A 27938-nucleotide genomic window follows, 5' to 3' on the forward strand; every position below is an offset into this window, starting at 1 on the left:
ATAAAAAATATTTTAAAATAATTATATCCAAGGATATTTAAATAAAATAATTTACTAGTAATCTTTTATTACCTTTAATCAAACACAATAATCATTTATACCTATCAAATTTTATCAAACATAATAATCATTTATACCAAGTAATCTTCTAAGTAATCTATCTTTAAGGTAATATTTCTATTTTGGTAATAAAACATTACCCAAATTAAACGTTCCCTAAAAATCAACAAACTATGTTAATTTTAGGGATTCAAATTGTTTAACTTCAAATTTGTTTCTATCGTATAAGAGATAAGTAGAAAACTTTCATTTTCAAAGGAGTTTTGAATTTGAATGAAATGCATGCAAACATGATTGTGTTGATGTTAAGTTTGAAATATTTTGTCACAAAGCATGATTTAGGTAGTTTATTGTTGAAAAAAAATCAAATTATATTACAACCATATTATTGAAAGGTCAACCCCACAACAATTAACAATTTTCTTGGTTGAATCTCACTTTCTTCCCCAACAATTAATCTTCTCCCCACTGTTACTTTGAAAATTCATCCCAAAAATCACATCAAAATTTAACATATTTAAAACTACTAAAGTATCAATCAATTCTCACATGTTAACAATTACTATGGCATCCCTACGGACCTTATCAAACAGAACACTCCTCCAATCAAGTAATTCAGTCTTAAACTTAATTACTTGTTATACGCTTAATGGCAATAATTTTAATCTCTTAATTACACTAGATGCAATGAAGGAGTGAGTTACAATTACAATTACCCTCCAAAGTAGACATGTCAATTAGGTCAGGCCTAATAGAGACTCGGCCCAAAACAAAGTTTAAAACCTAACTCGATAAGACTCAACTTGATACTGTAGCATACCAAATCTAGCCCATAGGCCTTTTAGGCTGGACCATGGGCTTTGATATTAAACTCATAAGCCAATTCGAACCAGCCCATAACTAATTAAAAAATTAAAAATTAAAAAATATATATATCAGAGGGCAACGACTTCTGTCAAGCTTATGCCTTTGTAGCACAATTTGGCTTCTGCCACAAAGGCAAAAGCCTTTAACTGTATTTATTTTTTTTAATTTTTTAATTTATTTATTTTTTTCTATATAAATCAATCTAATTCTTTTTCAATTTCAATTTCTCTCAGTCTTGATGCTTTTATTATATTTTTAATCTCATTTTCTCTCATCAACTCTCTTTTGAAAACTATTTAAATTTGTAAATAATAATTTTTTGTATTTATAATTTCATTTTCATTTCAATTTTATCATTACAAAATATTATAAATGGATTCAATGGCTACTTTGGAAGCTAATTTTAAAATTTATATTTTAGACTATTATCTTCAGTTGAAAAATATTAAAACCCTAACACTAACACAAACCACAAATTACACTTGAAATAAAGGTTAGAATCACATCAAAATCATATTAGAATGATGCAATAATTTCAAAATTACACTATTTTGACGCGATTCTATCAAAATCATGTCAAAATGGTGCAATTTCATTAAATTTCAACCATATTGATGCTTTTTTGGTTAGATTCACATTGAAATATGTGATTTTAATTAAATCACAATATTCTAGTATAATTTTGATTGAAATCAACACGATTTAAGCATTGATAAAATAAATTTTCAATGTCATGGAAACCATAAATCTTACTGAATAAGTAGCCCATATAATATTTCTTCTTCAAGATTTTAAACTTCAACTCACAGTAGGCAAAAGCAAGGTTGTTGATCTCCACCTATTGAATGCAATATTTGTGTCGTTTTTCTTTTGTATATGATTTTTGAGTCTCCAGTAATCACTCTTGATGGTGTATGGGACTTCATAATACTAAGATTGGAGACTTTATACCCTTCCCAAATGAAGAATTGCATAAAACTAAAATGAAATTTATTTTGATTTTGTAACTTACCATCAAAGATGCACCTTGATTTATGAATAACCACCTTGATCATGAATATCGTCCAAGATATTTTGCTCTCAATTACCTTTATATATATGTTTTGATTATTGATATTTTCTACAAAACTGAATGAAGAGATGGCATCAGAAAATTTTTATTACAATTAACGAGAGACTTGTTTCAATTTATATATGAAATTTTTTGTGTTTGCACACCAAATGTTATTATAACATACAATTTCATATAATTACAACAAAACAAAACAAACAATTTTGATTGCTACCCAAAGATAGAAGGAGCCACTTCAACATAATGACGAATAAAAACTTAAGTGACTTTGCTTAAACACATTTTAAACGATTGGCAATCCCAAAAAAATAAAAACCCACTTAATTATCTACATATTCATACTAATGATTCCAAAAGATCTGCATGCTTAATAGGATAACACACCAGTGGTTTTGCCATTTCTGAAGAAAACCCTGGCCCTTGGCTCAAATCAACCTTCTCCCCATCCTCAAGTTTCCAATCAAAACATTGGACCAACGATCCAACGGCTGCATGCATCACCAACATGGCAAGTGATGCACCCGCACAAACTCTACGCCCACTTCCAAATGGAAGGTAACGAAAATTCTGACCCTTAAATTCCATTGGATGCTCACCAATTTTCTCTTCAGAGCTCTCCAAAAACCTCTCTGGGATAAATTCATCGGGACTAGTCCACGAATCAGGGTCCCTCATTATGGCATATACATTAATCACCACTCGACTCTTGGACTTCACAGTGTAGCCATTGACGATGCAATCTTCAGCGCACTCCCTGATTATTAATGGCGCTGAAGGGTGAAGTCTCAGTGTCTCCTTTATGACCGCTCGGAGGTAAGGTAAATTTGGGATGTCTGATTCTTTTACTAGCCTGTTTGTTCCCACGATTGCATTGATCTCCTCTCTCAGTTTTCTAAAGGCTTTTGGATGGTTTATGAGTTCTCCCATGGCCCATTGCATGGCTGCTGATGACGTGTCTGTCCCCGCCATGAATATGTCCTGGTTAAACAAGTTACAATCAGTGAACAATATACAATATAATAAGTAGTTTATTATATGCTTCTTTATGAGATTGCTAAAGATTCCTGTAGAATGATTTTGTCTCGTCTGATAATTTAAACTTCGTAAGTACTCTGTAATTTGTTTAAACAAAATCATTTGGAAGAATATTTAGATTAGACCAAAGGACTTATTCCCACTCAAAGCATGATGTTTTATCAAATTCTTACTTTTTAACTTTGAAAAACTTATTTATTCACCCATAGACAGTTAAATCTATTAGTTTTAAGAGTAAAATCAATATTTTACCTATACTATTAAAAATAAATTAAAATTTTATCTTTTTTTCCTCCATAAACCCTAAAAACTAATAATTTTTCCCCTAGGCCAAGTTTTAAAAAATAATATTTTTCCCCCTAGTGTTTAGTTTTCAATTCCCAATGACATCTCTGAAGCCATTGCCAGTTGCCTCTCCTTTCCGACACTTCCTCTTCTTTTGGCGATGTCTCTCTTGGCATATTTCCCTCCTCCGGCCAACTATTCAAGCTGAAAATATGAAGAGCTTCGTTGAGAAGATAAAACTCTTTGTCTGAGAAGACAATCGTCTCCTAAATTGTCTTCTCAAATAAAGACAAGATCCCTTGTTTTCGTCAAGGTAGACGAAGAGATTCTGGATTGAATAGTTGGCCGGAGGAAGGATAGATGCTAAGAGAGACACCATCAGAGGGAGAGGTTGTCGGTGATGGTGCCACATATGTATTCTAGAATTGAAAACTAAACTCTAAGGGGGAAATGTTGTTTTTTAAAACTTGACCTAGGAGGGAAATTGTTAGTTTTAGGGTTTAGGAGGCAAAAGGAGATAAAATTATATGGGATTAAGATTTCATTAACTTTAACCTTCCCTGGGTCGGTAAATGGGTTTTTCAAATTTAAAGAATAAAAATTTGCAAAAACAATATACTTTCGGTGGGAATAAGTCCTTTGGCCTTTAGATCATCCTTAAAATATTTAAAATTATTATTTGGACACCAATTATACACTTACTAATAAATAAACTGTTAAAATCTAAAATTATATCACTAGACTTTTGTTTGTCTCATTTATTGTACCATTAGTGTTTGAGGGCAATACAGTAACTTTAATCTTATAAGAAAATTTTTAAATTTCTTTATAAGAAAGGTAAATTTTGAGACACTATCCTTAGATGAATGAATAAAACTATATAAAAAATAAATAAATTGTATAAACTTATTCTATACAAATTGATATGACAATTTGTGATTGAGTGATATAATTGTTTACTACTTCTCTATTTTTTAAATCATCAATAAGATGCTATCACCAAAATTTGAATTAATAAGTTTGTACTTATAATTTTACTCTAGATAGGAAAGATGAATGTATGCTTCAAAAGGGCTAATAATGTAATTTGAATCTTAACAATAATCTGAAGGAGTTAAACTAAATGGGTATAATGATAAAGTTTTCAAGCTCCTATAAGAATCCATTTGATGAGATAAGAGGGTATTAATTGTATAATTTTCAAATTTTTAATGTCAATTTGATAATAAATTATAATTATCATTTGATATGATCAATTCAAAAACCTTAGTGGTAGTTTTCAAAATTAATGTAGAGAAGATTGAAAAACTTACAAGTAAGAAAGATTTGATATCCTTTCGAGTTAGCTTCATTTCAGCGTTTGGGTCTCTATATATTTCCAACAAGATATCCATCAAATCCATCCTTTGATCAGCACCAAAACCCATCTTCGCTCTTTCTTCATGTTCTTTCATGATCCTCTCCACAATGCCGTCATACTTGAGCAAAGCAGACATAAGCTTCTTCCCATTCCCAGAGAAATCAAGAACTTTCAAAGGCCCCAAAACGTCTCCTACATGTACCTTTCCTGCAAGCACCAAACAAGTCTTTATAAGCCTCTTAATCTCCTCAGCATCGTTGTCACTGCCAGAGCAACGTGTGCTCATCGCCATCTGACAAATAGTGTTATTTGTCAAAGTTGTGAATTCGCTACTCAAATCACATGGCTTTCCTTTTTTGTAACACTTCATCACCGACTGCACAAGCTTCACCTTCTCCTCATCGCGTACGGAAATGAACTTATTAAGCTGAGGGACGGATAAGAGCCTCGTCATGCTGAGTTTCTTCATGAACCGCCAGTAGTCGCCGTACTCAGCGAGAATAAATCTTGATCCTCTATAAATGAAGTACTCTGAGGCGCCAAACTCAGGCCTAGAGGAAAAGTTGAGCTCTTGGGTTTTCATAATTTCTTTGGCTACAGCAGCGTTTGATACAACAACACATTGAGAAGCACCCATACGAATTTGCATCAGAGGGCCATAGCGGGAAGCTAAAGTTTGGAATGATTTTGGGAGCACTTTGCCGACCAAGTGAAGATGGCCGATGAAGGGCAGTGCCGGTGGGCTGGGCGGAGGAGAGATTTCAGTTTCAGGTTTTGAGAAGGTTTTGATGAAATAGTGAATTAGCAGGGCGGTGATGAGCCAAATCAGGAACATTAAGTAGCAAAGCAAATCAGTAGCATATGTGATCGCCATTGAAATTTTTCCAAGAGATGATTGATTGACTGGACTGGATTGTGAATTGTGAGAAGCATGATTATATAGAATTTTTGGAAATGGAGAATACGTGTATGCAAACGTAATCATCCATAGTCATTATTATTATTTTTTGTTTGTTCGGCTGGTAAGAACCTGTCAAGCGTAATTAAATAAGAGATATTACAATTAAAGGAAAAGACCAAATAACCATATCCCACTAGAACTTTGATAAACTAATTTCTCACCCTCAAGTTTGAAAATTTTATTTATCCAACGTCATTCTCTTTAAAAAAAAAAGTTATTTTTCCGTAAAACCTTTTAATTTATTTTCAAATTTTGTTAGGATAACAATGGAGAAAAATTAATATTTTTTCATCCTTTTTATATAAGATTTTATTAATTTTATTGTTTATATGATGTTGTTAATGATTTGTCGAGCAGTGGCAATCTTATCTATATCCATCAGTACCTAATAAGACCTATAAAAATGCAATTAATTTCAAGCCATCAAATTTGAGAGCCTAAGGCACGACCCATGACACAGGCTTTTTGAAATATTACTTTTATTTTTTTATTATTTTATATTTTTAAATCATGTCAGATTAACCTACAGACCTTCTCGTGAGACCCTAACATACCAAGAGTAGTTTTTGCCCAAAAAAGTGGGTCATGTCAGCCCATGTGCCAACACAACATACTTTTAACTCTATCACTACCACTATCACTTGTTCCACCACCATAGCCACTGTGCTTTTCAATGCCCTCAAACAAGTTTCCATCCCCTTCTAAATGTTCACGATGGTACTACCATCTTCTTATTCTTTGCATTGTCTCTATGTTAGTAAAACTTAGCGTAGTCCTTATTCGTCTCTAACATCATTGTCGCCATCAATTAAGAAGCTAATGTGTGACACACCACTAAGAGATTTGCATGCATGTTACTCAATATTGGTGATTGGCACAAACTTATCAATGGTGATATTGAGTAGATCATCTCTAATTTATTGAAATTTTACAACATAATTGGTTTTCATACTACCAATGCATGCACTGTGTTGGTGGACATGGGTTGACATTCTTTTTTTAATAAAAATAAAAGTACACTTTTTTTAGTATAGAATTGATACATAGATAATGTGTTATTATATGAGTAAATGATTTTGAATTAAGGATAAAATAACGTTCAATCACATGATAACACGTTATTTGTATACTCAATTATATATTAAAAAATGTATACAAATAACATTGCATTTCTTTCTTTCAGCCAGTAAATAACATTGACTTCATTCTTTCTTTAAGAATGTGCGAGTTTGTATATTAGTATTTCGATATTAATGTTAGCATGGTGGTTATGGTAAGATTGTAGTAATCCAATAATGCAAGCTAGTTTGATATATTGCAAGAGGTGGTTAGAAACCTACCATTGAGGATGAAGATGAGGGAAGTTGCCACGAGGAGCGAAAGAAGAAAAATTAAAATATAAAGATAAAAATAGAGACAACAACAATAATAATTATATAATACTTATAATTAATTAATATTACACTACAACAAATATTAAATTTAGGGACAAAATATTTAGAGATTATTTTAATTTCGTTCCAAAATATTATTTTTAGGGACGAAAGTTTAATTTTATCCCTAATAAGTTAAGATTTATTTTTAAGGATATTTTCAATGTCGTCGTAAAATTATAATTTTAGGGACAATTTAATTGTTGTCCTAAAATGATTATTTTAGGGAGACAAAATCTTAATTTCGTCCCTAAAAATATAAGATTTATTTTTACGGACAATTTCAATTTAGTCCTAGAATGTTATTTTTAGGAAAAATTTTATTTTTGTCCCACAATGATAATTTTAGAGGGACAAAATTAAAATTTTGTCCTCAAAAATGTAAGATTTATTTTTAAAGACAATTTTAATTTTGTTCTAGAATGCTACTTTTAGGAATAAAATCTTAATTTCATCCCAAAAAATGTAAGATTTATTTTAATGGACAATTTTAATTTTCCCCTAAAATGTTATTTTTAAAGACCATTTTATTTTTGTCTCAGAATGATAATTTTAGGGGACGAAATTAAAATTTTACTCTTTTCATATATTTGTCACATTTATTTATTCAATTCAAATTAACAATTCACTATCAACTCATGAGAAACAATTCACCACAAAGCAAACCCCATAATTCATTACAAAAATAGTGAATATAAATCAAAACAAAAATTTTTGTCCTTGATTTCCAATACAATCAGGAACTAAATTTTTTATCTTTGATTCATAACATAATTAAGGACATAAAAAATTGTCTCCAACTCACCATTTAATCAAGGGCAAAAAAATTTATCTCTAATTTATTATACAATCAAGGACAAAAAAAATTATCTTCAATTTGCTACACAATTAAGGACAAAAAATGTTGTCTCTAATTAATATACAATTAAAGACAAAAAATTTTGTCTCTGATTCATTACATATTCAAGGACGACAAATATTGTTCCTGATTCATTACACATTCAAAGACGAAAAAAATTATCTCTAATTCAATGTATAATCAAGGGTGAAAAAGTTTGTCCCCAATTCATTATATATTTAAGGATGAAAAAAATTATTCTCCATTCATTGTGTAATTAGAGACGAAAAATTATATCCCTAAATGTAAACTTTTTAGGACAAAATAAAGTTATTTTATAGACAAAATATTTTATCCTAAAATGTATATCTTTTTATGACGAAACAGTATTTCGCCATAATAACTAATTATTAATGACAATCTTATTTTTTATAGGCATTACCAATTATTAACACGTCTTTTTTTACGATTTGATCTTTCATTCCAAATAACCTTTTAAGACAAAATTTTAACTTTTGGGGACAAAAATTTTCATCCTTAAATTAAATATTTATTGTAGTGTTCGTCTAGGGTTTTCTATGTAATTTCAATAAAATTTAATCACATATGTATTAACTTTTTAGGATAGTTTCATAATTTATTAAAAGGGACAAACAAATAATTATAGTGAAATTAAATAGTTTTTATTAAAAATGGATTTTTTAAACTAAAGGGATGACACTTGTCATTTTATCAAAATTAGGATGGGAAATTTAGTTGGCCAAAAGAAAATAGGAAAAACATTATCATTGACTGTCGCATATGTTAGACAATATTTGGAAGGATTCAACCTAACTAATTTTGTTAGATATAAATATATAATATTATATTATTCACTGATGTTGATGTAGAATATGCACCAAGCATAGCAACTACAAGTTAAATTTCTTAAATATTCCTGTGGAACTTCTAGTGGGGTTATTTTCATGGGGCTGGTAGTGCATACTAAGAAATAAATTGAAATTAACAAGTCTTGATTATTGTGGATTGATTGAAAAGTTTTAGATTTCTGGATTATATAACTAGATGAAGTACGTAATTGAGAATGAACCTCGGGTGGTCCTAGTCACATTATTGAACACCCGGTTACAATCAAACCTCAGACTTTATGAGAAGTTTTGTATTCGAAACTCATTAATTTTATATCAAAATCAAACTATTGAATTATTAAATACATTAGATTGCCTTTAAGAGAAATTAAGTTGATTACAGCTCCCTTTGATATTGAAAGTACAAGAGTCTATTTAAGTCATCGTTGCAATCTCCTTCCAACTCTAAGGTAATGTCGAGATGTAGTTAAGTTTTTTTTTTTTTTTTTGATGATACAAAACCCCATTCAAGTTTATCATTTCATATTAAGGTATCAAAGTGGGCAAGTAAACCTCGGATCAAGAGTCATGTTTTATTATGATATCAATGGGTCTCGAACAATTGCCCTCTCTTAAATTTATAAAAGAATTCTACAATTCATATCTATCAAAGTACCCCTTGACGCATGATGTGATTAAGTTATTGTTGTATTGTGAGAATGACTTTCTAAAATCAGGTATATGTATATTTAAGTGACAGTAAATAAATAGAAAAGGGTCATTGTCATCGACCATATAAATGTTAAATTAATGTATTATATTAAACGCATAAATAATATATATAATTTTATACATATATAATATTATATTATCTAATAATTAAATAATTTAAAATTAAAAATAAAATAATATTTAATTATATAATAAAATATAATTTTTTATATATAAAATTATATATATTATTTATTTATATGTATAATTTTATTATAAATTAATTCCATCAAATTGAAATGGATTCTGATCCATATAAATGAAGACAAATAACATGTTGCGATTTGTTAATTAATTGAGCATGGACATGGTCGTGATTTTAACAATTTGATCCAGTAAAGTCTAAAATAAAGTTAGATCAATCCCCATAAAAACAAGGTTATTATATTTAATTAAATAATACTTTTTATATAAATAATTTAATAATGTTGTATGAATGGGGAAATTTTTTTCAATGTTTATATTATTTAAGGCTTCGGTAACTATTTTTTACCCCGATGAAACACATTCCTACCCTTTTAAGTTTTGGAAAGTAAATTATTAATTTTAACAATAAAAAATATTTTTGCCATTTTTTAAAATATATAATAGAGTTAATATCACTTACATTTCTAATAATATAAACAAGTTATTTTCACCTTAACTACATTATATTTTCTTTTTATCTTTTTATTTTTACTTTTTTTCTTTTCCTTTCTCATTTGCTAGTCGTCGAAAACCACCTAGGAGAAGTCTATGTGTAACCCCAACAAGTATGTTTATGTGTATCTTGGTCATTTACTATTATATGATAAATAAAGTTTTAAATTATGTTAAGTTTAAGGGAAAAAAAAGAGAAGAACAATTATTCAACTTGGTCGAATGCCTATTTCAAAATAGTATATCATTTTGAGTATTAAATAATCTTTTATGGGTTTAAGATTAACCCTTTCAATAAAACACCCATTACAGAGGAGGAATATCTATTTTATGGTAGAGGTTAATGGATAAATGTGGTTTTGAGAGAGAATGATACATAATTTAAGTGAAATAATTGTTTGAATCGTTCAATCCAAATTATTAAATATCTTCGAAAATCTATACGAAGGAGGCCCACTTTCATATAAAAGCTTAAGAACAAGAATAGACAAGCTATGTTAGTTTCAAGGATCCAAATTGTCTAATTTAAAGATTTCTTTCTATCTTAGGAGAGGTAAGTAGAAAATCTCCATTATCATAAGAGTTTTGAGTTTGAATGAAATACACGTGAACATGATTGTGTTGATGATAAGTTTGAAATATTTTGTAACAAAACATTATTTAGGTCATTTATTGATTAACAAAATCAAATTGTACTATAACCGTAATATTAGAAGGTCGATATCTATTATTAACACTTTCTCATTTAGATAGTCATGATATTTTACTATAGGTCAATCTTCGTTTATATATAAATGATTGATGGATTATAGATTGATTACAAAACTATCCACTACCAATATGATGAAGATTCTATTGTTCCAAGTTTCACAAGATAATTAAACTTAAATATGACTGTCTACTTAAAAGGCTAAAATTGTCCATATTTTTTAGGTTGAACCTCACTTTCTTCCTCTTCAGCAATTAATCTTCTCCCCACTGTTTAAAACAACAAAAATAACAATCAGTTCTCACCTACTAACAATTACTATCGCATTCCTAAGGACATTATCAGACATAACACTCTCCCAATCAAGTAATTCAATTTTAAACTTAATTACTTGTTATACCCTTGATGGCAATAATTCTAATCTCTTAATTACACTAGATACAATGAAGGAGTGGGTTACAGTTACAATTATCCTTCCAGTAAATAAATATTACCTTAGTAATTTATCTTTTATTACTTAAATTACCTTGTTTAGTTTATCAATAATAAAATATTACAGTAATATTCTATTACCAACGATGATGTAGTCAGTAATATAGATAGTAATCAAATTATCATTTTTTCTTAGGTGTTAAATATTACCAAAGTAATCTTGATTTTATTATAATTATATTCTTATTTATTAATTTTTTAGGATAAAAATAACCTCATTTTTCAATTAATATAACAAGTAATATAAAAAATACTATAGAATAATTATACCTAAGGACATTTAAGTAAATTAATTTATTATTATTCTTTTATTACCTCTAACCAAACATAATAATTATTTCTATCTATTTATTTTTAGCAAATTTTATTAAATATAGTAATAATTTATACTCAGCAATCTTCTAACTAATTTATCTTTAAGGTAATTTTTCAATTTTAGTAATAAAATATTACCCAAACCAAACACTTCATTCAAAGAGTCATTGATAACTTAACTTCAGAAGAGATTAAAAAACAAATGGCCCTTGGTACATATCTATAGGGTTGGATGCACATTGATACAGTGATTGAATCGCAAACCTGACACAAAGACAAACTCGAATAAGTTAAACCGAATTTCACGCATACTGCAACCACCACACGTACCTAACTATCAAAATTTACAATGAAACCAAGATTTCAAGTATACTGTGAACACCAAACATACCCAACTGTGTATTAAGCATATTTATAACTAACACATGCTAAAATTTTGGTTAATCCCCATTATGCCTATTGTGTATGGTCTGCATGGAAAATTGTATTCAACCACCACCTTCACTTGTTCCTAGTATGTGTGATGCGCAAACTAGGTTAAAAATCACGTGTATTGCAAAATCCACAATCAATTGTCCTCAGTCACAAAAATCTTGTCATTGCAAATACTCTTCAATCATAATACCTCTTACACATAACGCAAAAACACAATAAACAGTTCAATCTGAACAAAACGTAGTTTTTAAAAAAAAAAAAAAAAACCCATTAAACTCATACTCATGTCATCTCCATTATCAATGCAAACTAAGCATGTCCATTGAGCCTATTGAAGCAGACCAGACGTGTTCAAGCCTGAGCTTGAAATTTTTTTTAGGCCTGGGCTTTGAGCTTACCCATTTGGTCCTCAAGTCTTCTTTTAGGTCTGGGTCACTAAAATTTATCAGGGTTGGAGCTTATTTTGGGTATGCCCTTATAAGTTTGAAAACCTTACAAGTATACTTTTACAATCCTCTCTCTAGATTTAAAAACCTAACAAATACCCAACATTTAAAAGGAATAAAAGTGATTTGACCCATGAAGTGAATAATGATTGTCAATCCAAAACATGAAAGTGAATGAATAACGAAACATTTAAAAGGAACAAAATGAATAAAAGTGAAATCTACCCTGAAATGAATAATTGCTACAATCTATATGGGTGTTCAACAGATGGAACTACTAGGAAAATAGAAACAAAAAAGTACACTTCAGTCTTTAAAATGATGGAAGTTTGCCAAATGTTACTGACATATTGTATATATTTCAACCAGCTAACAGAAAAGCTCTGGACATAAGAGTTAGTCGATCTACTTCATATTAGCTATTCAATATTTTTTATATCCATAACCAACAGCTCGAGCGGACCAGAGAAAGCAAAAGATAGTCAATCAAATTGGAGCTTCGGTCATCACAATAATGAAATTTTGTAAGAACTAGTAGCCCCATGAAAGTGAATGTCATCACACATTAACATTTTGATCACTGATGATTTCAACAAACAATCGTCATCCACGGCCTAGAAAAAGCTATCTGCTTCACCAAGTTCATAAAAGATAGCATCACTTAACAAAAACTGCTCAAGCACCATTAACAAACAGCTTCATGAGTCAGTAAAAATTTAAACTTATCTTCATATGGTTAAATCTGAAATGTGGCCTATATGTACATAAAACCAGCATAACACCCCCAACAATTCCTTCTAGGACCTTCAAAGAATGAAGACAGAACAGTTTAATACCTAAAATTCCTATTGAGACCTTCAAAGAGTGAAGGCTTCAGAATGTCCCTGCTTCTCACAGAGCCTTCAGCAACAATGTTGACCGCTAAAGTAAATCTCCCTGGGCAGAGCCCGGTCGATCCTATCTTCATCGTCAATTTCAAAAAGAATAGCGATATGTATACAAAAAACGAATATAAACTTGTGCAAACACAAGCACAAACCATGTAATGGAGGATTATTTGAACATAATTGCACCATGTGATACGTCATCGATTGTATACAGGTTTTATGTTCATTGTTTGTGTACATAATTTATTATTTTAAAAAACAAAAACAAGATATCATCATGGGATGACCAATGTCTAAAGAGCTAATAATGATCATCAGAAGATGATCAATCTCACTGCAGGGCCCAATCTAGTTTGTCCGGTTTCTGGCCACTGCTGTTTCCGAAATCTGATTGCTGGGGAATTAGAGTAATCACCGCATTGACATTAATGTACGAACCCTTTTCTCCCTCTCAGCTTTCCTAGCACTTGGGGTCCTCTTCTGTTTATTCAATTCCTCCTTTATGACTTTTTCAACTTTGTCAATTGAATTCAATAATTTCTGCTGAGGTGTTACAGACTCTAACTCTCCACCAGCTTGATTTGTGATATCAAGCAAAATCTTAGGCACTTTACTAACAGAGGGTGGATTTGGGGACAACACTGAAGTATCGTGCTCTAGCTGAGCACCTGACAGTGGCCTAAGTCGGTCAACTACCCTTTGATCCTGTGACATTGGACTTTCCAGGCCTTCAACTTCTCCCAAGCCAGCTCTTCTCCTTTCAATCGCCTAGAGAAAGCCAGAGTTAGAAATATGTATATATGGAGTTAGAAAGCCCAAACAAGGAAAAATGAATTACAACAATGAACTGCAAAAAAAAAAAAAAATCTTTGAGTCGAGTTAGGGCCCTTGATACTCTGACTAGAGCATTGATGAATATACACAATCGCTGTAAGGCACTTCAAACAGATTGTCTGATGAGTGTCATTGGTTGAACGCTTAAATTAAAAAAATGCAGAACACCCAACAGGAATGCATTTCACCAGATTATTTCATAAGAAAATGTATCAAATGTCCAAAAACTTACATACTATAGAAGTCAAGATTCAGTTCAAATCAGAGCAACCTAACCAAGATGACAAGCATGCCAACTAACACTAATAGAAACGAAATTAAATGTCTAGTAAGAGAATAAAGAAAATAAGAAAATTACCCTCACAACAGCGGTAATATCCCTCAAATGTCTAGTAAGAGAATAAAGAAAATAAGAAAATTACCCTCACAACAGCGGTAATATCCCTCAGAGGCGTCCTCGGGTACCAAGCAGGCAACGCAAAAGATCCTCTACGAGTACTTCCTGTCGGCGCATTCTCTCTTCCCATTAGTCCACGTGTCGCCGATGTAAATCCGTACACATTTCTTCTTCTATGCCCGAAAGCGCTTCTCGGGGTCCCCAAACCACCACCTATCGATTGTCCACGTGCCGCCGTTGTATTGGCCAGTCGAGTGACTGCAGATTCCAATTGATCTGAACTCTGTTCTGGTTCGTCTCTGAGGATTCCGAGAGTTCCAGACCTTTTTTGAGCAAAGACGGTCGCAATATCAACTGGCCTCACAAATCTGTCACGTGACTCCGGCATTTTTTCCCTTGTTTCGTATTTCTTCTGAAAACTTTAAGAAACAAGATCTACTGAAAAAATATATATATATAAAAAATAAAAAACTCCAATAAAGTGAAGATATTAGGATTCCAAACATTATTCTTGCAATAAATTAAAAATTCTCTGAATTCTAAAAATAAATAAACTCTCATTTTCTGGAAATGAAAATTTTCTCGAGAAAATGAGAATTTTTCTAGGAGCCAAACAGAGATTTTACTTACCTTGAAGGGGACAAATGCAAAACTGGTGTTCTGAAGAGGCTAGGGTTGGGGTGAATCAGTGCTGTGCATCACAAAATAAATAAAAAGAGAGCGGTTTTACATGCGGTAAAGAGAGAAGTGAATTTGGCAAAATTTTCAAATGAAAAACATAAGCGGTTCTAACTAAGATCTTTAGCAGGTGCGGCGATCTTTCAAATTTCGAATTTTGCTAACGGCGGGCGTTCTAGAAGGGCATAATGACTTGTTTACCCCTTATGGCATGAATGCTAAGTTTCTACTAAGGATTGCAACAGAGAGAGACAGAGAGGGATCTCGATTCTCATTCCCATTACAAAGATAACAAAGATTTTTTATTCCTTTTCTGTAAAGGAAAATCTTCTTTTCATTCTAATAAAAAAATCTTTTCTTCGTATCTTTTAAATATAACATAAATGTATTAAATAATAAATAAGCAAATTCATTATGATTATAATAATTGTCTAACATTAAATTAGTGTTTTTTATTATCAAGGAATCATCATCCTCAATTCAACAATTATAATTAAAATGTAACTATATTCTTACCATGTTAAAACCATTAACTATTACACTATTTTAAAATTATGTAACTCTAACTTTTGAACTTATATAACTTATATCGTCAGTTATATTATTATTATTATTATTATTTTAGAACATTTACAAGGAATGTGTTTGTTTTCATTAGTTAAATGAGTCTAAAAGATTATCAGTGGAATTCTAGGATTTTTTTAGAGATAACCACCTTTTGGTTTTAACAGTCAAGTGATAAGGATATTTTCATATTAAAAAAATACGGGGTGCTTGGATACTTGTCTAAGTTTGCATGTCCACGCAATTTGGGTAATACGTGTATGATCAAGTCAATACATGTGGAGGTTTTTGGATGTGAAATCACCACTTTATATTTAATGTGATACATGTTATTTGATCAACTTAATTACTTTGTATTTAATACGTCATCAAAACAATATAACCGTTTTGTATTAAATGCAACATAGTCTACCTATTTGGAATGATGATGATTATGCTAACTCTAAACCCTATTTTGACAACTTGAGTGCTTATTTGGTGATGGACACAAAGTTATAATGGAACGACTTAAATCTCTTTAACCAAAAAACTTATTTCGACCCAAGATTAAGTGCATCTCAAAACTTTCTTTTGTTAAGTTTTAAAAACTCAAATACCAATCCGTAAACTATTAAAGTTAACAAAATCAGTTAATTTAATTATAAATTATTAATTTACCCTTTTTAAAATTTATGAATATATACCCATAGAAGATAAAAATTTGATGGAGTTTATAATTTAGAAAAAATGATATTTCCCCCTTGTTCTTGGGTTTCATCTTTTTTCAAAATTTTTATCTTCAATCGCCCTTCAAAGTTTAGAAATAACACACCTGCACCTTTGTCTTTCATCATTTTCTCTCTTCATCTCCAACCAATGAAGAAAACTAAGGAAAAACAACTCTATCTTACCAACTCAGATAACTGATGAAGAGAAATGGTGTTGCTAGCAAAAAATAAAAAAAGCCAAGCCAACCAAAAACCCAATCGATTTGTGCAATTCATCTTTGATGGAGTTGATTCAATAGAAAATGAGGAACCAATTGTGTGATTTGTCTTTTTTGGAGCCAATTTGACGAAAAACCCTGACGAAAGCTTTGATTCGATGAATCTAAGCTTTGTCTTTTGTCTACTTTTTGATTTCGTTGGTGTTTTTCATCGTTGGATCTTTGTCTTCCATTGACTTTTTCATCTATCTCATCATCATTTTCGTACCCCGTCAATTCGCAATTGGAGTCCAATCACTAGAGATGTAAGAAAAAATGCAAACCCTAGGGAAATATGTAACTTTTCAAAACTTAATTTTGAAGGAAATTGTTAATTTTTCAAACCAAAGAAGGAAAATTATATAAATTTCATATTTTTTTAATATTATTAGTTAAATAATAATTTTATCCCTATAACTAACTAATTCTATTAACTTTAACAACTAATGGATTGATATTTGAGTTTTCAAAACTTAACAAACGAGAGTTTGGGGATACACTAAACTTTGGATGGGAATAAGTTTTTTGGCCAATCTTTTCTCACTTGAAGAAAATTCACCCTCTTCGTTACTTCGAGACAGGAATTCTATATTCTTGTCATACAAAACATGCGTTTAGGTAGTATAGGTTATCGACACACTCCTAACATGACTTATACAAACTTTTGGTGGCGTGTCAAGTCATTGGGATGCACCACCAGATGTTTGCAAGCTGATAGCTAGGCATTTTGCATTGAAGATGTCGACACCACTAGATGAGTTTTGCATAGATGAAGAATTGGAGGTGAAAAGATTTATTTGTCATGAAAAATTATTGAATGGAGGAGTTTTGCATTGAAGAATTTGTTTTAAGGGTTTTTGGTAAATTACTTTCATGCCTTTTCACAATTAAAGTTAGTAGATATAAATTGGGTAACTGGTGAAAAAAGTGTTGTTAATAAAAGATGAGGGTGGGAGAGTTCGTTTTTAAAGTTTGAGATAAGAACTTGTTAATAATATGAACTATGGATGGGACATAGTTATTCTGCCTATAAATTAGTCCAGTTTAAAATATTTTTACCTTATGGGCTGCACTAAGGTATCAATTGTTAGATATTTCAATTATTAAGGAATGAGACTGACCCTTGTTCAATCATGCAAAAGGTATTGAACATGTTAAGAAATGAAGAAACCATTAGACAGTTGACATTTGTTTGTGGACTAATAAAATTCAATTCAAGCTGAGTATGAGAATACAATAAAAAAATGCATTCCTATTTTGAATACATAAATATATATATACTTATGTATGTCATTACGTGATTGAATGTTATTTTATCTTTATTTTAAAATCATTCAATCGTTAAATCATACATATCAAATGTATATCTATCTGTGTACTCAAAAAATGGATAAATATAATTTTATTGATAAATAAAACTTCTGTCATTGAATGAAGAGAAAGAACTATGAACATTGTACAAAAGCAAGCATAAATGAATAGAATTTCCATGCAACTCTATAACAGTAAGTCATTACCAAATGTGGGAAGTGGGAACAATGTCTAAACTCTAAAATTCAAACTTCATATTTATAATCCTACATTCCTCCACAAACACAGAAATGAGGCTGTTAGAGCTGATGTAATTTTACTCATCATAAACAAAACAATTCAATAAACACTTTTCCACATGATATATGATTCTGTTTCTGTTGAAAACAATTAAAAGCCCTAAATTAACAAAATCTTTCCAAGTGAAAAAATTTAAAGGAAAAAAAAAAGGAAGTTCTAAATTATTAGGACGGGCAGCAGCCTCTCCCTGCTGAATTCTGCTCCTGGGTAGGAACAATAATCCTAGTTCCCTTCAGAAGCGCTGAGCTTCCTCCAGATCCATCATCATTTGCTGTAAGGGACTTCTTGCTAATTATCCTGTATATTTCTGTTAGCACTGTCAAAAATGCAGTTTCAACGTTTGTTGCTTCGAGAGCTGATGTCTCCATAAAGAAAAGGTTTTCTCTTTGTGCAAATTCTTGTGCATCTTCTGTTGGCACTGCTCGAAGACTTCCCAAGTCACACTTGTTTCCTATGAGCATAATCACGATATTTTTATCAGCATGCCCCCTTAGTTCTTCCAGCCACCTCACCATGTGGTCAAATGACTGACGCTTGGTCATGTCATAAACTAACATTGCCCCAACTGCTCCTCGGTAATATGCACTTGTCACTGCCCTGTACCTGAGGAGAGAATTGACGATGACTTCAAAAACCAGAAACTAAAACAGATTCATGCCATCTTAACGTAACAAACAACCCACCCCGGACATAATAAGTTGAGGCTATAGATTGAGACACCCTCTAGCAGATAGAATCAGTTATTTATGGATTCAAATGAAACATGATCTTAAAAATTTTCTCAGCAATATCAATAGGAGAATCTGAGCTAACAACCTCTAAATTTAGAATAACTTAAATGTGACCTAACCTCTCAAACCAAGCTGATTGTTACGCATATTAGGTAATAAAACAGGTTATGCATTCCCATCAATTTTTACAAACAATACATATCCTTTCATGGTTCAGCAAAAATATACAGAAAATAATAACATGGAAGTGGAATCAGTTAGAAAAGCAATGGCATTAGAGTAAAAGTTTGTTCATTGATAAGTTGCAGAGTTTTGAAGAAATATTTAGCCGATATGTATATGAAGACTATAAGTAAGCTAAGAAGAGGATTTGTTTTCCTTTATCTAGATTATCAGGATGCTAAAGAGTTCGAAATCATCTGACTCTAACCTGGATACGAAGATTTTTTTATGGTTGAAAGAGTTGAGAGCTTGATAAGATTCTCAGTTGTCAGGTTTCTGATGTTGACAGTCTACTCTTGAAATTCCCTCATCGAATTTTGTTAAAGTACATGCATTTGATGGTTGCTGAAATAAAGGATCAATGAAAAGATGGTTCGATAGAATTTTGGTAATGAAGTTGGGTTTCAAACTGAAAATATTTATGATGTCTGCTCATATGGTTCAAAACCTTATACATTAATCTTTCTCCAAATGTATAAGAAAAAGTTCCTCAAATGCTAACAAAAAGCTCTTGGAGAATTTTGTTCAGATTAACTTATCCAAAAGGGAACAGATTGGCCAGATGATATAAGAAAATATTTAGCCTTCAATCACCATAATGAGCACAAAGGCTGATCAGTATACCTCTGGTGGATGCAGATAAAAGACAGCAGAATAAAGAGAGCATCTCAAATGAAAGATTATGTACTGGGAAGGGGCTTGAAGAATGCAGAAGGAAAGAACAAGTTTGGATTGATAAATTTGGAATGTAAGCTAGAGATCCCTACCTTTAACGAAGTTTCATCGAGAGAGAAGGCAAGAAAAACTGTTCAGCATGCAAACCGAGAGAACAGATACAGGGAATGATTATCAGGGTGGTAAACTTTCGAATGGTAAACCAAAAAATATATGATAATCATGCTGCTGATACACTGACAGGTCAATAAGTAATTAGACATAACATAAAGCTAGAAACCTATATGGTCCTAGTTTGCTGATGCAGTTGGGTCAACATGCCCAGCGCAAGCACAAATTTTGGGCAGCATTGCGTAACAAGTCAGGCTTAACCAACACAAGAATTAGAAGTACAAGGTAAGTTAACAACTGGACATGACCTGAGAAATTATATCTACATAAAAGTTCGTTTCTATTCTGGTATAGTATATAAAATAATAAGAATTAAAACTCTAATGATGCCAAAATCACACAAAAATCGATGTCCCCGATTAATAATAATGCTGCATTGCATATTCGAAAAGCAGAATTCATTCACTTAAAAGGAGGACACATATTCATGGTGTTAGTTGCTGAAACAAAACCCTGTTAGATGCTGAAAACTATTCAAGGCGGACTGTATCAACAAGCTTTCTGAAATCTATAGATTATTTGGGAATTCTAAAAATTCTTTCATTTCTCAAGTATCTTAAATTTCCTTGTCAAGAAAGCTGAAAAAAGGGAGAGTTATTCTTGCTACACAATCGAGTTACAGCAGCCTCTCCACAGAGCAGACATATTTATTCAATAAATTAAATCATGCTTAAGCTCCAAGCAAGAAATGAGAAACTATAGGGCTGTATACCCTCAAGCATGATGGGGGAATTAACATCTACAAAAGATTTTGTATCATCTACACTAACAGCACCCTTAGAGAACCTTAAAGAGGAAAGTCACCCAACAACTCTTTAACTAACTCCTAATCTCAGACTTCTTTCGAGACTCCCTAATCATAACCTAAACCAATCATTTGCTGAGCAAGGCCACACTTTGCCATACAAAAGGGCTGCTTTTGACACCATTTACACGAAGCCATTCCCAGGCTACCCATTTTTCATCTCTTCATTCCGTTTCACCTGAGAACCAATTAATCATTTTTTTGAATTCCTAAAACATTACAGACACAAATGTTTCACTCCACCAACTAGAATTGTAAATTAAACACATTATGCAGTGTCAAAGATATTAAAGACACGACGTGTAAAATCCAATTCTAAATGCAACCCTAACCCCATATCCTACCTGACTCCGAAAATAAGAAATAAAACTGGAAGATGAAAATGAATACCTTTCCTGGCCAGCAGTGTCCCAAATCTGTGCTTTAACCGTTTTGTTATCAATAATAAGCGTTTTGGTCTGAAATTCGACTCCAATTGTTGCTTTAGAATCGAGGCTAAATTCATTTCTAGCAAAACGTGCGAGGAGATTAGATTTTCCCACGGCGGAGTCACCAATCAATACCACTTTGAATACATAATCAATCTTTTGACTGTAATCTGACATTGTCAATTACCAGAAACAATATCAAAACTCCAATCCAACCCACAGATTTGGACCTAAAAACAATACAATTTCGTAAGATCAATCATGTGTAGACATTCATCGGTGAACAAGATCTGAAGCTCATGGAATGGAAGATCAAATGAGATTGGAAATCGTTTTGTGTGAAGAGGGAAATATGAGACCAACGGTCAATGCGGGGACCGTTAACGGTTTGCTGCTTTGCTTACCACTCCTAATGTTATGGTGTGCTCGGGAACATTTGTTTTAGGTGCTCTTGCAAGTATTGCTACATCTCGGCCTATGATTTTTAAATCACCCAAGGTTTGGCCATAAACTTTTTTTACCCTTTATATGTATAAATAACAATTTCTCACATAAAATCAAACTTAAACAACACTTTCTAACCAAAAAAAAAAAAACTCCATTAACGTAACATCAATATTATGAAGTGAAATTACCATTTTATCTTTATTATTTTATTTTTTAAAATTATTAAATAACCCTAAATTAATCAAAATTAAAATAACTTTTAAATATTCAAATTATACAAGAAGTATATATATATATTTTTTATTTCACCTTCATCATTTTTTCCTTTCTTTGTATAGATAGAGGTGTATTTGACATAAAATTGTATATCAGAAGGTAAACCATAACTTTTAAAATATTAGGAAATCTTTTTGAAATTTTTTTAGGTTATTGGAAATATAAAAAAAGTTTAAAAGCTTTAAAAAATTTTAAAATATCACTCTACTTCTAATAGTTTTAAAAATGACAATTATACCTTAAAAAATTGAATATAATACAATAAATTATAGGTGTAAATGTTATATTATAACTATTAAGGTCATACAATAATTTTAATATATATAAAAGTGTAAAAAATTCATAAATTAATTTATAGGTTTTAAACTTTTTTAATGGGATAATCAATTTATCGTGTTTAAAATATTTAAATCTAATAAACAATGATTGTTTTTCTTCAAAATTTATGAATAATAAAATTACTATTTTGGCTTTAGGTTATTAGATTTTTAACATATTTAAGGATGTATTTTACAATTTTTTTTTTTTAATTGAAGGTTAAATGACTACTTTTTAACATAGGAGCAATGGGTAAGGGCATTTAAAATTATCTAATAACCAAATTAAACTAATTTTTAAATCAAAATTAAACTGAAAAATATGTTATTTAAAAATCGGTTCAAATACTAGTTCAAAATATTAAAAAAAAATCAGTTTTTCGATTCAGTTACCGATTTGTCTAATTTTCAAAACCGATTAACCAAATCGAACCGGTTTTTAGAAAGTTAGATAAAATATTAATAAAATAGTGAAAATATTTTCAAAAATTGGAAAAAATAATAAAATATGATAATTTTTTAAAATTCAGTTCAAAAATCGAATAACCGAAAATTTAGTTAGGTTAATTGGTATTTTTGGTTCAGTTCAAAATCTATTAATCTTTAAATCAGTTCGATTTTGGTTCATGATTTTTTTCCAAACCAAAAATTTTGTTCAGTTTGAAAAATTGGCAAACTAGTTCGATTAACCGATGAACACCTTTAGTGATAGGATGAAAAATTGTCACCTTTTAAATTTAAAAAAAATCAAATTCTCATCCATCATCCACTTTTATTAATGAATTTGTTTAATTTTTTTAGAAGAGCAATATTGTGCATATTTATTTTTCAATACATAAATAAATATGCATATAATATATCATTATATTATTGAAAATTATTTTATCTTTAATTCAAAATCACTCAATCACTTGATAATACATATCAAGTATATATTCATTTGTGTATTTAAAATAAATACATATAGTTTTATTGTTCTTAGAAATACTTGTTTTATTATTTTATTAAAATTATAAAATTGTTATTAACATTTAATATAAATGTTAAATTACCAATATATCTTACAACTTTAAAAATTAGCAATATAGACACTTAAAAAAATATTAAAATTCTATCCAACTTTAAAATGTTGCATTTTAGTCATTTATTGAGGTTTGTAACTATTAAGGTATATTTTGAAATTTTAAAAATTTTAAAAACACCTCTTAACTTTTTTGAACTTCCAAAACTTCCTAAATTTTTATTAACACCCTTATATATCAAAAATTTACATTTCACCCTCCAAACTTTAAAAAAGGATGAGAAAAAATTAGAAAAATAAAAAGAAGAGGAAAAATGAAAAAAAAATATATGCAAAATGGGCTTTTTCTATTTCATTTAATCGAACCCGTTAATAGAAGCGGATGACAGTTGAGAATTTGATTTTTTTAAATTTAAAGGATAGAAATTTGTTATTTCAACAAACCTTCAAAGTAGAAAATAATCTTTTGACCTTTGTTAAATAAAATAATATTTTGTATATTTACTTTTGAATATATAAATAAATACACATATAACATATTATTATATGATTAAGTATCACTTAATTTTTAATTAAAAATTATCTAATTATTTAATAATATATATATAATATATTTTTATTTATATTTTTAAAACAAGTACACATAATTTTATTAAATTAGGGAACATAACAAAACCTATTATATAATAAAATAAACGGAGTAAGGCTATTGGGCTTGATCAAGGCCCGTGCAAAATATTGACTTTTGTTTCAACTATTGCCAGGTGGACATTTAACTTGACTCTCCTTCCAGAAAGGAAGAAAATAAAATGTGTAGTTGTGAGTTCATTGAACAAACATAGAAAATAAAATGCCAGAACTTATTCGGACGAGGACTTGATCCATAAATGATGGGGGGACTAAGGTATTCCAATTGAGGAGGAAAAATACAATTAAATTATGAAAAGAAAAGAGGTTGACAAAAAATTTGAATAATGAAGATCGAGTGAAAAAGACAAATAATGATATTAAAGAAATAAGTCAAATGCAAGAGAGAGAATAAGTGGAGGATATGACAACCGAGAATGATATGGCAACATTCTTAGTGTGATGTGACATATTTATGTGGCAAGTTATGTAGAGTCAAATTTCTTAGTTACGGAGAATTTAATTTAATTTAATTTTTTTCATTTTATTAAGTCTTTAATTTAATGTTAATTTCTTAATATGGTAAATATTTAATAGTTAAAATTATCAAGAGTCTTATTTTGAGTTAAAAATATTTTGTATTTAGAAAATATTTTTAAAAAATATTATTTTCTATAATTACAGTTTTTTAGATTTTATAATTAATTAATATTTTTAATTATAGTTAAATTAATATCTTAATTCAATAAACTTTTCATTTTAAAAGAGTTACTATTTCTATTTTAATTAAAAAAGTTATTAGCTTATATAAAAAGTTTAAGTTATTATAATTCAATAATCAATTAATTATCAGATTGTTAATAAAATTTAATTTGAGTTTTTCAAGAACGATTTGATAATTTGTATTGAATTTTTGTTTATTTATTTATATTTATTAAACAATATCAATTCTAAATATCCTTATAAACGATATCGCAACATCGCAAGTATTTGTCCTTAATAAAAAAGAAGAGTAGGGCTCAGAACGTGTTTTCCTTTATTGAAATACTGGAGGCTATCTTTGAAAAATAACAAATGGAGATAACTATGTATACGTTTCTGTTCTGGGTCAAACGTTTGTCTAAGCAAAAGAGGTATAGCAAAAATGGAAGTATAACGCTCTCTTTCGGTCATACTTTAAGAACCAGCGCCATGGATGGCTTTAATATAAAAGAAATGCATCAGATAAACGTGTTCTGTACAATTACCACTTTATTTCATATTATATTGTAACCACTACTTCGTAGCTTACAGGCTTTGAATCTTGTGGTGTAAATTCTATCTGCCTTTCTAAGTCATGCCAATGAAGTGATAGAAACTTGAGCTTCACTATATTTGCTCAGTTCATCAAAAGAAAATGAAAATGCTAATCCCTAGTCATCACTTTCCTTTGTCTTCTGTACAGAAGGGAGTCAAACAATTTGATTAGAGACTGGCTTCTGAATATTCGAACACTTGCAGTTTGCCCGGTTGTCGCTAAGAGTCTACAAAGCAGAGTATTAGTATTATCATAGTGTAAGATGATGAATTATTTGGCAAGAATGTTAAAAATTGAAGTTCAGTTTCTTCTATCACCTTAAATTGCTTTTGGAGGTCTTTAATATACTCAACAGCCAAATCTAACATATCTGCTGTGTTCGTTTGCTGCCAAGAGGAAACAAAATAAGTATCTAAAGCTTGCAAATGATAAGATTTTGAGGCTATAGTGTGGAGAAATTATACCTTGTCCATATTTGGAACAAGCTCTTGTAGCTTTCTCATCCGTTCACTGATCCGTGTTCTTCTCACCTGAAAATATTTATATTCATAGTCATCACATATGATCGGTCACTCCTATCATACTCTTAAGTGCTTAGAATATTGATTGGTTTATGATAGAGATAAATATACCCTTTCGGCAATGCTTCGAGGATGGGTGGCACAACCACGTTTAGCTCTAATTTTACAGGGGACAGCATCCTGAAATTGGAAGAATTTTTCCATGGCAGCTATCTCTGCTGAAGTCTTAGGCAAACTCAGCTGGTGGGATAATATGTGAACGCAATTTCCAAGCTCTCCATTCTTAGTATAGAAAAAAGATTAGATTATACTTGAGCAAGCAGTAAGATAAGGATAGAAATTAAGCATCATGTGAAAATTGATACCTGGGTACTAGAAAAAAACTTCCTGTCATTTTCCTGGTCTCTTTTCATGGCAGGAAAATTATCTGTGAAATGGGATGAATCGTTCCAAGATCCATATGGGAATCCAGCACTGTAAAATCGAGCATCGCCATTACCATTTCCAGTTTTCCCGTCTGTAGGGCTACCTGCAATGCTGTTGCTATCAATTTCTGAGACCTGCGGCAACACGCCTAGGGGTGAAGGTATTCTTGAGGAGAAGCTAAGCCGACTTTTGATTCTGTTTGTTGATGGACTCACTTCTCCATTGGATCCATTCAACCCACCATAGTTTCCTGCTTGGTTTCCGGTGGAGTAGCCTGCAATTCGCTGAGAAATTTTCAGTACTTGACATCCCAATTTCTCAGAGGACATCTCCTCACCAAGTAAATGGCATAAAAGCAGCAGCACTAGATCAATTAAATTTAACATAAAGAAACACTACTTTCAAACCCCATCCATGTATTTATCTTTGTATCAGTAAAACAAAGTCCAACTCTGGTTAAGCAAAAAAGATTCACCATTGTTAGTAGAGCTCCATGTAATCTCTCAGAGAAACATATCACATAAGAATTGACCTGAGAAATGAAAACTTTGCTATAAAATAAAATAGAGTTAACCTGAGAAATAAGAACAACAGTACCGTTTTGTGCAGACAGTTTGGCGAAAAGTCCTGCTGGGGAGCTGCTGTGCCTAACGAGATTGGAGTTAACAGTTTTTAATTGTGTGTTATGATCCATTAAGAACTCAAATGAGGTGTCCATCGGAGAGCTGTGCCTTGGATAATGAAGAGGCAACCCGGAACAGTTTTGTTGAGAATTATTCCCATAATGAACCGACGATTTATCTTCAAACTCTTGAAAGTTAGAATTATTACCAGTATCACCACCAGAATTCATGAATCTTGAGATTACCCTCTCTGATTCAAAATTTCTCTTATTAAATGTGTCAGTGAAATTAGCAAGAAGAGAGCTTGGAGCAGAGTGAAAACTCAACAACCCAGAATCGGATTGGTTCTGAAAATTATGACTAGCACTTGAATCCATGATAAAAACTGTGCTTCGGCTCTTAAATCTTACTGAGAAACAAGAAATTGTTTGGTTGAGTTAAAGATTCGATGGTGGAGAAGCATTCCAAGTAGCTTAATAATTCTATGAAATGTGATGCATCAATTTCTGGAGAGAAAATTTCAGCTTGAATTATAAGCAGAGAAAGATAAGAACTTGAAGAGGAAGCAACTAAAGTAGGAGGCAGAAAAAATGCTTGAAAGGATGTACATGTATGATGAGTAGAAGCTAACAATGTAAAATGTAATAAATAGAAGGGCATACAAAAGGAAGTTTGACAGAGGAAAGATGAAGTAAGAAAGAGATGAAAAGATATGAAAGCACCGAAAGCAAGGAGATCTTGGGAAAGCTATAACGGAAAAGAAATGGTGTATATTCGATACGGTATGTTTATTATATAATATAAATATAAAATATATGTAAAATAATATATATTATAAATTAAATTAATA

At 30.7% G+C, this 27938-nt stretch overlaps 4 protein-coding genes across 7 annotated transcripts; all 4 read right to left on the reverse strand.

The window, feature by feature from the left end:
• Nucleotides 1-2176: 2176 nt before the first annotated feature.
• On the reverse strand, nt 2177-5571 carry LOC123198369 (3,9-dihydroxypterocarpan 6A-monooxygenase-like). Its single transcript, XM_044613065.1, has 2 exons — nt 4633-5571; nt 2177-2977 (listed from the first exon to the last, which is right to left on the reverse strand). The coding sequence occupies exons 1-2, from the start codon at nt 5551-5553 to the stop codon at nt 2336-2338; spliced, it is 1563 nt and encodes a 520-aa protein (XP_044469000.1). The 5' UTR covers nt 5554-5571; the 3' UTR covers nt 2177-2335.
• Nucleotides 5572-13573: 8002 nt separating this feature from the next.
• Nucleotides 13574-15581, reverse strand: LOC123197629 (protein POLYCHOME-like). Of its 4 annotated transcripts, none has more exons than XM_044611959.1 (3): nt 15315-15581; nt 14710-15119; nt 13574-14221 (listed from the first exon to the last, which is right to left on the reverse strand). In XM_044611959.1, the coding sequence occupies exons 2-3, from the start codon at nt 15070-15072 to the stop codon at nt 13865-13867; spliced, it is 720 nt and encodes a 239-aa protein (XP_044467894.1). In that variant the 5' UTR covers nt 15073-15119; nt 15315-15581; the 3' UTR covers nt 13574-13864. The 4 variants fall into 4 exon arrangements, with proteins under 4 accessions (XP_044467894.1, XP_044467893.1, XP_044467891.1 ...); XM_044611958.1 differs by having other exon boundaries at nt 14710-15122; XM_044611956.1 differs by having other exon boundaries at nt 14710-15103; nt 15315-15580.
• Nucleotides 15582-18492: 2911 nt separating this feature from the next.
• LOC123197201 (ras-related protein RABA4d) lies at nt 18493-21923 on the reverse strand. Its single transcript, XM_044611375.1, has 2 exons — nt 21496-21923; nt 18493-19104 (listed from the first exon to the last, which is right to left on the reverse strand). Exons 1-2 carry the CDS (start codon nt 21708-21710, stop codon nt 18666-18668), a joined length of 654 nt encoding a protein of 217 aa, XP_044467310.1. The 5' UTR covers nt 21711-21923; the 3' UTR covers nt 18493-18665.
• A 3529-nt stretch (nt 21924-25452) lies between these two features.
• LOC123197200 (transcription factor bHLH130-like) lies at nt 25453-27785 on the reverse strand. The gene is made up of 6 exons (XM_044611374.1): nt 27063-27785; nt 26405-26739; nt 26151-26321; nt 25983-26048; nt 25836-25904; nt 25453-25744 (listed from the first exon to the last, which is right to left on the reverse strand). The coding sequence occupies exons 1-6, from the start codon at nt 27463-27465 to the stop codon at nt 25673-25675; spliced, it is 1116 nt and encodes a 371-aa protein (XP_044467309.1). The 5' UTR covers nt 27466-27785; the 3' UTR covers nt 25453-25672.
• Between the last annotated feature and the right edge of the window lie 153 nt (nt 27786-27938).

The sequence above is a fragment of the Mangifera indica genome, chromosome 15 (genome assembly GCF_011075055.1).
Source record: "Mangifera indica cultivar Alphonso chromosome 15, CATAS_Mindica_2.1, whole genome shotgun sequence".
In the NCBI taxonomy this organism is placed as follows: Eukaryota; Viridiplantae; Streptophyta; class Magnoliopsida; order Sapindales; family Anacardiaceae; genus Mangifera; species Mangifera indica.

What these genes read in the sequence shown, in the direction of transcription:
- LOC123198369 (XM_044613065.1), bottom strand. Translation starts at nt 5,553, where the DNA reads ATGGCGATCACATATGCTACTGATTTGCTTTGCTACTTAATGTTCCTG. An exon ending in ATATCAAATCTTTCTTACTT is followed by an intron (nt 2,978 to 4,632) that starts GTAAGTTTTTCA and finishes TTGTTTAACCAG; the next exon opens with GACATATTCATGGCGGGGAC.
- LOC123197629 (XM_044611959.1), bottom strand. Translation starts at nt 15,072, where the DNA reads ATGCCGGAGTCACGTGACAGATTTGTGAGGCCAGTTGATATTGCGACC. An exon ending in ATATTACCGCTGTTGTGAGG is followed by an intron (nt 14,222 to 14,709) that starts GTAATTTTCTTA and finishes GGCTTTCTCTAG; the next exon opens with GCGATTGAAAGGAGAAGAGC.
- LOC123197201 (XM_044611375.1), bottom strand. Translation starts at nt 21,710, where the DNA reads ATGTCAGATTACAGTCAAAAGATTGATTATGTATTCAAAGTGGTATTG. An exon ending in GACACTGCTGGCCAGGAAAG is followed by an intron (nt 19,105 to 21,495) that starts GTATTCATTTTC and finishes TTCTCTCCTCAG; the next exon opens with GTACAGGGCAGTGACAAGTG.
- LOC123197200 (XM_044611374.1), bottom strand. Translation starts at nt 27,465, where the DNA reads ATGGATTCAAGTGCTAGTCATAATTTTCAGAACCAATCCGATTCTGGG. An exon ending in CAAACTGTCTGCACAAAACG is followed by an intron (nt 26,740 to 27,062) that starts GTACTGTTGTTC and finishes AGCGAATTGCAG; the next exon opens with GCTACTCCACCGGAAACCAA. An exon ending in AGTTTTTTTCTAGTACCCAG is followed by an intron (nt 26,322 to 26,404) that starts GTATCAATTTTC and finishes TTCTATACTAAG; the next exon opens with AATGGAGAGCTTGGAAATTG.